The sequence below is a fragment of the Chaetodon trifascialis genome, chromosome 23, assembly GCF_039877785.1.
Source record: "Chaetodon trifascialis isolate fChaTrf1 chromosome 23, fChaTrf1.hap1, whole genome shotgun sequence".
Classification (NCBI taxonomy): domain Eukaryota; kingdom Metazoa; phylum Chordata; class Actinopteri; order Chaetodontiformes; family Chaetodontidae; genus Chaetodon; species Chaetodon trifascialis.
Genome location: NC_092078.1, coordinates 13,954,215 through 13,965,464, shown reverse-complemented (window position 1 = coordinate 13,965,464; position 11,250 = coordinate 13,954,215). Strand labels below are relative to the sequence as shown.

Here is an 11,250-nt window from a genome sequence, read left to right as displayed (position 1 = left end):
ACTGACTGTGAGAAGAACTGTCCGTATACTGCCATACAGCGTCTGATTCATCAGCCTATTCTGTGGTGTAAGTGGGACATTTATCAAGATAATGCTGTACCAAACAGCACTTAATGAGCAAGTTGAGGGAGTGACACCACCTGCCTGCCAAATAAGAGGTAAGAGACAACCCTGGCCTTCAACAGACACATTGAGACACTTCAAAAAAAATGAGTGCAATGTCTCTTAAACTCACCGCTTTTGACTCGTCCTCTCTTTCTTTGCCCTCTTTTTACACAGAAAGTGCAGCGATGGAAAAGCATTACCAGCTCTCTTGTCATCCCCCCATACATCACCCCTGTCTAGAATTGGTGCCGCCATAAAAATCTTGCTCTTTGCAAGTCAGATCAGGCTGAAACTGCAGGCTTGTGGTGGAAATGTTTCAAGTGAGGGTCTGATATTCAAAGATTCAATCTCTGACAGCAAGTCAGCGCTAGCTCAGCAAAACGAGTGAAGGAAAAGTGATAAAAGAATATAAAACAAAGGCCTAATGGAGGTAAAATGAACATAGGAAGAAGGAAATTAGGATAAAAATATAGCAGTCATCCTCATGCACAAACAGGAAGTAAGAAATGAGCCTCAAGAGCTCTAATAGCAGGTTAAAGTTATTATTCTTGTTCATCAAGGGCACCCCATTAATTTACAATGCTGTATTTGCCAAACATTTTCAGCCAGCTTGCCTTCATCAGGGTACAAACAGAGTAAAAATGGCTTTTTAGATACAAATACATCCTCATCCTCATCTTCAACCTCTTACCCGGGGTCGGGTCGCCACAGAAAAATACAAATGTCTATGAATACAAGATACAGCTATAGCAACACTACAGCCAACGTCATCTTAAGCCTTCAGTGGGCAAACAGGTTGTAGCTTCATTTTGCTGTGCAAAATAGTGATTTTTTTACTCTTTCTAGAAAGTCTTGCATAAAATAACCGGGAGATGAACCAACAAGAAATCATTTTCAGAGCTATGGAAGAGCTCTGGAGAATAAGGCCAGAGGGTTGTGCAACATGTTTAACTTCAACTTGAAACTCACACTTGTCTGCACCTTCCTGTCTGTGCTCAAAGTCCCGAAAAAACACACTTTTTCCCAGTAATTAGCACTGACGAGAGAGTACTAAAGTGTCACAGGAGGAAAGGTAAAACTTCACCGTGTCATTATAGACAGTTATCATTTACGCCGCGTAACCTCCGATCACTGCCACTGTCTACCATCTCCCAGCTGCCTAATAACAGTTCCCAGACGTTACATTACTCTGCGAGACGTCTGCTGCTGATAGTGGTTATGGTGATGTGGTAACAATGGCAGCTCCCCCCGGTGTCATCCCTTCAGCTCCCCTGATGCATGGCCGTCATCACTGTGCTGCAGATTGAAGTGAAATGATTGGGTATAAAGCCGTGAAAAGGGGGCAGTAGCGATGGGGCCTCAGTGTCCAATGAAGTGAAGGAGTAATCTATCCGAGGGTGTGATAGTGCTGACCATCATTTAAGTGGCTTGAAAAGGTCAGCGGAGGGACTGAAATGTGGGAGCGCTCGGGACGGCCATTACAGTCATTCCGCTTCACTGTGCGAGCTGCTGCCGCCTGATTGATGCCTGAGAGAGGATTTGGCACTGCTGTGGTGTGTATTATACAGCATGCACTTTAATATATTGTGTGCGTGTCTGCTGCGAGATCCTCATGTGTGCCCTGGTTCTGTGGGTAATCATGTAAGATGCCTGGGCAAAGAGTTTCATTCCAGGTTCTGGAGGAGCGTGTCTTTCCACAGTCAGCCCATCAGCTCCTATAAGCTATATATCACCTTACTCGGTCATGACTGATGACTCTCACACAAACACTCTCTTCATCTTTGACCAAAACAGAGTCAGACCAAGAAATCAATGGTACAAGAAGTCACCCCCCCCTCCCGCAGAAGAAGCTGATGTAATTAAATCCGTCTGCAGGGTAAGAGAAATAAAGGAGAGGAAAGCTTGTGAAGTGCAGGGGAAGTCCCTGGAGGTATAATTAACAATATCTACCGTTAGTATCTGTGCTTCTTCTCTCATGCTCACAACAGTGCAGACTGACGCAGAGGCAAAACCCCAGACAGGCTTTCTGCTGGTGGGTTTGCTTCTGCAGACCGTCCTGCTTTATGGTCTGCCGATTAAACGGCAACACGGAGCTTCTAAAAAAATCACCTCGCTTGAACGTTTTCATGTTTCATTGTTTTTCAACGCTGAATCAAATCATTTGACATTGGCTTCTCTGATCCTGATCGCTGACCCTTTAACAGGATACGTCTAAATCATCCCAGGTTCAGCCAATAGGCTTTTTTCACCACAGCTGCCTCAGTTTCAGGGTCCGGGTATTGTGCATGCTGGCTTACTTACTTACTTACTTATTTGTGTGTTGTGAACAGAAAATGCTTCATTCAGAATATTTAAACTAAATATGTTGTTTATATGACCAGTCTCCTGAGAACCGAGGGAAAAAAGTATGTTTAAATTTAATTTTTTTGTGTGTGATTTCCTGCCTCTTTGGAGCTAAAACAACAACTCACAATTTAGAATTTTGTAAAAAATATTTTTAGCTTAGATTTTACAGCATGTCCACTGTAGTGGACTAACAGAACAATTTTAGCATAACACAACGAAATCATAATAGTTTGACAAGCAAACAAGAATGTCAGTCCATTTTTTTTTAAATGAAACTGAATATTTGGCCTGTATCTTTTGTTGAACTACTGAACAAAATTGACATTATCAAACACTCATAACATTGCTATTATTTTACCTAACAAAAAGTTTAACTGAACACCAATTTAGTTGGGTAGCTCAAATGAGTCAAAAGATATAGACTAAAACCAAATGTCCACTACAGAGGACACAAATGAATAGGCTGGGTCTCAGGGGGATATTCAGAATAATGGTGGTTAGTGAACGTAATGTCGTCTGTGTCACAGCTTACTGGGACACTTGAACAGAGCCATCATTAACGTGATTAGTAACACTTGTGCTTTTGTTACGCCGGCAGGTCCAAGAGTCTGCTGTGAAAAAGACCTGTTGCTTTTAAAAGTCCCGTAATTGGTCACATGGAGAACACCTGTTTCACTTGACTGCAGTATAATTTCACCTGGAGCTGGAAGGTTTAGCTTTTGTTCAGTCAGCAATGTGGCAAAAACCTGCACCATGTAGGAAAAGGAGTATGCTCAAGCAGCTCAGGGGGGTAGATACGGGACAAATTCAGAGCCGCTGATCATCCCTTGAGGTTAAAGTTAAATCAACTTGTTGGGCAACTGCTCAACTAAAGGATGAAACAAATGGGCTGAACGGTCAAGCTAGCTGTTCACACCTCTTTCTTATCTTTATGCTAAGCTAGCTGGCTGCAGTCTTATATTTGTGGACAGATATTAAAAAGGATCAAGCTTCTTGTCCAAGTGTATTTCCCAAAATTTTGACCTATTTCTTAAGGAAATAGAAAGAATGTGGCTGTCAGAGAAATGCACCCGCGTTAAGCAAAAAGTTAAGGTTTTGCTACCTCACTTTTTGCCTTTTTAAAAATAAACGTATCATCATACAGTTCCGCAGGCATAAAGCTTATCTGTGATCAAGAAGTGAAAATAGAACATAAGACAGGCGAGCACATGAACCCGCTTGGCCCACTGACTCCAGGCAAACGTTAAATTAGCTGATAGTGGGATTGCACTGTTGCTGAAATGCCAAACTGATTTGCGAGTCAGCGTTGAGTAACTTTGCCAGCCCGCCCACGTAACGTTAGCACTAAGATTGGACAGAATTTGGCTGTGGAGATGGGACATTCGTGAAGGAGCCTGTAAGTGTAACGTGGCTATTAATATTTAGCATTTTATTATGTGGGATGTGGTGGAGGCTAAATGCACATAAAGGCAGTTTTCCTGCTTTTTAGGGCTTCACCTTTACTTAACATTGGACAGTTCAGCCAGACATTTACAGTTTACTCACCTTTTATTTTCACCACTACGCACATGCCCTGGGTGTTTTCTTATCTAAATGCTTTTAATATTTCAAGCTAATTTTCTGCCCCGCTCTCTCCCTCGCCCCACACAACAGCAGTCTAACCTAGAATTTTGGAAATAGAATAGCCTGCAACCTACTACCACCATAAGCTCCATAATGTTCTTATGAATATTATTTAAATTAGAAATAGCCGTTCCTCTAATAATCATTTCCTCTCCCGACCCACCCAATTATACACTCCTCTTGATGAATTCTTGGTTTTCATAGCACCTTCAATCTAACTAATTTAGACTTATTCCAGGTGGCTGTTTCCTGACTTAATCCACGCGGTCAGATGATGTAGAAATGCAGCAATTTTGCTCCCCCATTTAAGAACACAACCAGACACTCATGCTAGTGACAAATCTGAAAGAAAAAACTTGCCTGATGTGGGCTACAGTCTGCCAGAAGGCCGATGGGAGACTCTGAAGTCAGCTGGAAGAAGCTTCTATGGCATGTTGAGAGCAACATTGAGCTTTTCAGCCATCAGACTAAACACCACCATGTTTGGCACATCATAATAAATTCACCATCCTGAGCGTGAGGCATGATGGTGTCAGCTTCACGCTGTGGGGATTCATCTCCGCTGCAGACTCTGGAAGGCTGAATTCCAATCCAGTCAAAGCGTAGCAGGTTTGCTGCATGTCAATCCAGCTTTTAAGATCTTTTGTTATTTTTAAAATCCCACCTCAAGGTCCACCTACAAGCTTCTTTTTTTTTTTTGCTCCAGCTTTCAACCATATCGCAGTTTTTTTTTTTTATCAGGAATGGAGTCTGTTCAGTTGTCATGGAGATGTTAAAACGTGAGCTCAGTGGCTGTAGTGATTTTTTTTTCATTACACCATTTGCATATGAAGGCCGTGTGAAGTGGTCGAAAGCACAGAAAAAGTAGACTGTGCTTAAATGTTGCATATTCCTAAACTGACAACAGCAAGTTCAGATGGTAAAATGAAAGTGGCAAAACACTTAATACTGAAGAAACATGCAATTTGTCTTTTTTATGTGTAATTAATGTCACTGTGATCACTTGGTGGAGATCTTTACTCACTTTGAAATGAGATCAGCATGAAAATAGCCACATTAAATCTACTTTAAAGGAAAAAATAATGCATTGAGAACAGCGACTGACCAGCTTTGTCTGAATAACCTGGAAAGTTATGGTAAAACAGACTGACACAAGTGTTTTTATCTCACTTTCCGTTCCTCCCTCTCTCGTGCTCATGCGTTCAATGTGATCTGCCTGAGCAGAACATCGTGTTCCGGTTGGATTTTTAGCACAGAGGTGCTGTGCTGGCAGCAACGGCATCCACGCATCTGACTGTCAACTGCAGAGGAGAGAAGTAAATAGCCCAAAAATAAGACTCCTCTGTGAAACTGGTCAAAATGCAGAGCTCACATCATGCCAGAAAATCACGAGTTCCCCGTCAACTGTTTCACACGGAGCTGAAAATTTGATGATGGCGCCTCAATTATGCATCCAACAGCGCGGAACATCCTGTAACTTCCAGTCAGGTGTCTCCCATCAGCTTCAGCTCCATCAGAGTCAGATATGTGACGGGGTGTCGGAGCTTTCTGTGCCGTGCGGTTGCTCGGTCTTGGAACAGCAGAATGCCTCCCAATAGCTACTAAATTGTAATGAGGGTTTTATGAGTCATGATCGAGAGCTCATTGGCAACGAGTTCAGTCAATGGTGCCTTCTTCTCTGAGCAGAGCCTCGGCTTATGTGCCGACCCCAACAAATTGACCCGGAGATTTACCCAGCTATTTTCTAAAGGTCTCCATTCGTGGGCCTACAGTCAGGAAGGCAAATTAGTGTTTCAATGGATTTCACTTTCAATTTGAACGCGGAGTGGTTGGAACATGGCCCCGGCGAAGGGGAGGCCGTGGGTAATGAACTCTTTTGTGTTCTACCACTTAAGAGGATCAAATGCTTGAGGCTGTGGAGACATGCAGCACTGCGAGAGAGATGATTTACTCTGGCTGCCATAGGTAGTGAATCCTATGGGTTTATCCACTCTTAACAAAAAAACACACACTGAGGACTCCTGTTCAGCTGGCCTTGGCTTTAGTCAATTGTGATTGGTTTGCATTTTGGTATCCCAAAAGAGCTGTAAATCCACCTGGGAGAAATGTCCAAAATTAGCACTGAAGGTGGTCTGCAGAGAACTTTATGGGTAGTAAACTTTCTTCTGGTAACTACTATGCAAGGATTTAAAATAAACAATAATGTACAGACAAGAAGCTTTTCAAAAATATATATAATGAACTGTATATCTATAGGATTAACACCTGAAGAGTCCAGTATCAGTGGTTGAAGCAGCAGTCAGATCCATCACATAAAGAAAAGTAGTAATATGACAAATGTAAAACTTAAGCTAACTTTAAAATGCTAAAACGCTCACACACTGATGTTAAGCAAGTTTGTTTAACATCAGTGTTTGTTTACCATGTTCACCATTTTAGTTTACAGTGTGAATATGCGAAAATATGCTAATTATCACTAAACGCAAAATTTGAAAGTCAACCTGCTGGTGGCGCTACAGGGGAATTCCTGGGAACACCAGATCTAGTACTGAAAGACTGTACTCAAGAATATGAATACTGTGAATATCATATTCATTCATGTCATAGTTATTTTTGGAAATCTGCTATTAGGAACTATTTTTGATGTATTAACATGCAAATAGCATTTTATAGTTGTACTTGGTCAGTTTCAGCTATAGATAGATATGTTTTGTCTGAAAAATGCCTATCCGCAGAGGAACTACTGTCAAGTAAATGTAGTGGAGCAGCCGATCTGCACTGAACTCCTGCATACTGAGATGCTTGTGAGGAAAAAAACTGATTAAAGTATGGATATTCATTGACGAACAAATGGACGGAGCTGATCACATGCTGTACCTGCTGAGCCATTGGAGGTAAGGAGAGGACGACCCAACAATGTGTAAGAAAAAGTATTTATTTCATTTTAAATCCTTCATATTGCTTTCTTTAATTTTACTCTATTTGCCATACCTAAGCTGTATAAATGTACAGAAATATGAACTGTATTTACTGCAGTAAGGGAAAATATAGTAAAAATGAAGAAACAAGATATGCTACTATATTATTCACAGTCAAAGCTATGCATTAGCGTTGGGAATTTCTATTTGCTCATTAGTGATTTTCTTACCAGTACAAAACTGTGCTTGCATGATGTAAGGTATTCATTTGCTTACTATTTCAACTGAAACAAAATTGTCAAAGGCCACCAGTCAACAGGCAGCGAAAGCAGAAAAGTGATAATCCTGTCATGACCTTATCTCCTGCTGACACCCACAACCCATGACAGGCAGCGGTCAGATGTGCGATATAACTCTACACTTTAAACCTCTCAGCCAACTCTCACAAACTCTCCAGTTCATCCATTAGCAATCTGACAGCTTAGTGTCACGTACTGGCCCTGTGGAGGGGTTGCAAACCATTACAGTTCAGAGAAAAATGGCCAGCCAGCCAGCGATCATAGCCATGCCCCCTGTGGGAGCCACCTTGCTTAGACTGGGGTCCCCTGTCAGGGCCTGGTGGTACAGAGCGCCACAGAACATCCCCATGCCCGCTACCAGGAGGGTACCAGCCTGCACAGAGGGGAGGGAGAGGAGACACAAGAAACTTTTTTTAATCGTCTATTTTTAACCAGTCTGATGTAAGAAAGTCTTTGCACGGAAAGCTAAATGAAGCGTAGCGTGTTCTCAAATTGTCACGGACTCAAGAGTCAATAAAAACAAAATCAAATTCATTAGAAGGTTCCTTATCACAACAAACAAATGTAAAATCATGCAATGGAAAGATGAGTAACTACCCACAGCACATCTGTTAGATGGACTAATGTACACCAGTTTAAAAAGATTCAGGGTGATTCTCTCACATTCATGGACTCCACAACATAGACCTCCTTTTATATTCAAATAAATATTGAATCCAACTGTTGTGTGACTCAGAGGTTTGTTTCTTTTCTTTTTATCCTGCTCTTTAAACTAAAGTGATACACAAGGGATATTATCTATTCCCGCTCCGCAACTATTGTTGATTTTATATATGTTATGGGCTGTTTTTATTCCCTTTTCTTTGAATCGGTGTGAAGAATTTCTGAAGAAATGACTGGGTGGATGTGCTTGGGTAATGGAGGGTGATATGTGGGATGGAGGGGTGGGTGGGCTGATCTGGCATCTATGCGACTGTATTTTTGTACATTGTTGTATTCTTCAGCTCAAGGGCTGTTACAAAACCAACAATGTTGCAAACAACATTACAATGGGAGCGCACAACATCCTGAAAACAAGACGCAAACACAATGGAGGTGAGCTGAGTATATATGGCTGAACAGTTGCAGGGGACGATGGTGAACCAGCCTGTCCAAACATTTTAGCCGTCGAGGCCTAATGTTTCGCTCCACTTTGGTTGCAAGCCACCTTTTTGCCTCTCGTAATGCACCAAATTCAATGCTGTTTGGACTACAGCAACCTTTTTGCTCCAATGTGCCTCCACAGTCCAGTCAGATGAGCTGAAGTACCTCTTCAACAGGACCCCTCACCCTGTTCATAATGTGTGGTAGTTTTTTTTTTATTATTATTTCACTGGATGTTATTTAACATTGTTAAATAATATTTTTTCATACAATGATTCTGGATTTCAAGGTCTGCATTTGTACTACTACCACTTGTAGCTGAGGCTGAAGCTTTAAACTGTCACTTTTTCTCTATTTCTGCTGTTTTTTCAAAATTATATAACTAGTTTTCACTCAAAGCAGTAGATGGTGTTCAGGTCTTACGGATGACTCAGGTTGGTGGAGGTGTCCTGTGCAGTCAGCATGTTGGAGCTGGTAGCTTATTGGTCACTGCTCTGTACTGTACATTACCAGATCATAATTTCTGCTCCTTCAAATTCAAATTAGCCGAGCTGCTCCCAGTCTTGGCGTATGTTCCTTGGCTACAGCTGACGTTCCCCTAAGCTGGAAATCACTGGAGTCCAGCCCAAATTATCTCCTCCAAATGCTCCCACTAGATGCGGCATCTACGAAATCCTGACTGGATTGGCCACGACATAGCTCACACACAATCTGGCGTGCATCTCCTTTTCATGCGGTTTGGTGGCTTTCAATCAGATATTTTGTGGCTAATGAATTTATAAATAGCCTTTACACTGCAAAGACTTGGCAGTGCATGTTTTTGCATTGTGTTGGAAATTCTATTGCTCATAATGTGATGAAACCAGGACACACACACACACAACGGAAAATCTTGAAAAGCCACCCAGGTCTGAGGTATTAGGCTTCCATACTCACCACCGCAGGTTTGCCGGAGTGGGCAGCACCCAGCAGGGCCAGGCTGTGGTAGAAGTGGTACTTGTTGGCAGTTTCATATAGCTGCAGAGGCAGAGACGCAGAGACAAAGCTCTCAGAGAAAGGGTGAATCTAAGGGACTGAAGAATTTCTTCTTCTTTATCGATAACAGCACACACGTTGAAGTCGGGACATTATAAAAAAGGCAGCGACCAGGTGCCGCAGCACAGGTGAACCCAGGGAGGAGGTAAGTTTGAAGGCATAGCATACTCTTTTAAAACCTCTTTGCTGTCTTTTGACTTTCAGAAAATTTCCAGTCATACTATGAGTAAAAACACACTGTTACGGTATTTCTAAAAGCAATCTCAAAGCTGCATAATCAAGAGCATGATCTCCGACAAGATCTCTGAAATAGAAGCTGTATTAGGAGACTGCGGCAGAGACTAAGTGGAACGTTTTCAAATAAATTTTAATATCCAGATTTGCAATTCACAGTTGTATTTACCTACCACTCTCTGGTAGTCATCAGGGTCCTTGTTTTTGAAACCTGAAACAAGAAATACAGAATAGAAAAATGACATAATGCAGTAGGTGATTTGAAATGTCACTTTCACGTACAATCTGAAAAATGACACACACTTTAACGGCATACTTCTCTTTAAGGTTCCCTCGCGCTCTCTACACATTTTAGTAGTAATTTCTTCCCTGAATTGCATGAAGCTGTATGTCTTTGTTGTAAAGCACTTTGGGCTGCATTTCTTTCACAAAAGGTACTAGACAAATATAGTTTATTATGTATACTGTATTTTTAACCATTCACCCACTGCTTAAAAAAGCCCCCTGCCCTCATGACATATGGTGAAGGCGGGTCACCTTCATTACACAATTGTTTATTTTACTAAAACTTGCTGCTTTGTGTATCGTTTGGATGCCGAATTAAACATTAGACTACAGAAGAAGAAGACATGTCCGCAGCTAATATTTAGGAGTTATGCAACTGTGTCGATAAGGAAGCCAATCTTAAATTGGCGTCTTTCAGGAAGGAGGCTCGCGTAGTAAGTGGTGGACCTGGCAGTCTGTCCTGACGATGTTTTACTATCCAGCCCAATGGAAAGACTCGTGCATGCGTAGGCAATATAAGCTCATAAAGCGTCCCTACCGTGAGCCCCGTATGCCCCAGCTGCCACCGCCGAAGCCCCTGACAGAGCTGCTAACCTTCGGACAATAACAGAAGCAGTCATGTTTAGTAGCTGCGTGTGGAGCCGACAAGCGGAAGACCAACGGCGATGCTGCATTCACTGTCATTCTGTAAACTCCTACTTCCAATCTCCGGCGTTATCGATAATGACTATCCCGCGCACGAGGGTAACAAAACAAATCAAAAAATGTTAACAAAATGTTACAGAAAATGAAATGCACTGTAAAAAGCTGTGCTATGAGAGGGGTAGAGCGGAAATTCATCTCAGCTAACGGGTTTTAATAATATGATGTCATGAACGTTTGCATACATCAGTTAAATATAATTGTATAAAACAATTTACAATTCTTGTACAACTGTTTTACACAATTATATGAAAAGAAGTAGCCTAAAGCAGAATACATATGCCAGTACGTCAACACACAATACAATGACTAAAATCACAAATCACATTCAGACTAACGCCCGTCACGTCACACTTTAGTTCTTTGGTATGACAGCATTTTTTTGAGTCGCCATTTGTCCTAATTACGACATTCTGCTGCGTCAGTGAAAGCAGCACCACCTTTTAACCAAGCACATCCGTTATCCGTTTGGAGGCTTGAACCAAAATGGCTACTGCCGTGCTACAGTTTCAGCCCACGGGCAAATTTCATAACTCTACCAAATAGATCTGACACTGACA

At 41.8% G+C, this 11,250-nt stretch overlaps 1 protein-coding gene across 1 annotated transcript; it reads right to left on the bottom strand.

The window, feature by feature from the left end:
* Nucleotides 1-6,993: 6,993 nt before the first annotated feature.
* tmem256 (transmembrane protein 256) lies at nt 6,994-10,643 on the bottom strand. Its single transcript, XM_070992951.1, has 4 exons — nt 10,527-10,643; nt 9,877-9,914; nt 9,371-9,451; nt 6,994-7,664 (listed from the first exon to the last, which is right to left on the bottom strand). The coding sequence occupies exons 1-4, from the start codon at nt 10,606-10,608 to the stop codon at nt 7,521-7,523; spliced, it is 345 nt and encodes a 114-aa protein (XP_070849052.1). The 5' UTR covers nt 10,609-10,643; the 3' UTR covers nt 6,994-7,520.
* Between the last annotated feature and the right edge of the window lie 607 nt (nt 10,644-11,250).

Coding starts and splice junctions, on each gene's coding strand:
- tmem256 (XM_070992951.1), bottom strand. CDS start 10,608: ATGACTGCTTCTGTTATTGTCCGAAGGTTAGCAGCTCTGTCAGGGGCT. Junction 9,452..9,876: donor CTGATGACTACCAGAGAGTG/GTAGGTAAATAC, acceptor CTGCCTCTGCAG/CTATATGAAACTGCCAACAA. Junction 7,665..9,370: donor ACTCCGGCAAACCTGCGGTG/GTGAGTATGGAA, acceptor CCCTCTGTGCAG/GCTGGTACCCTCCTGGTAGC.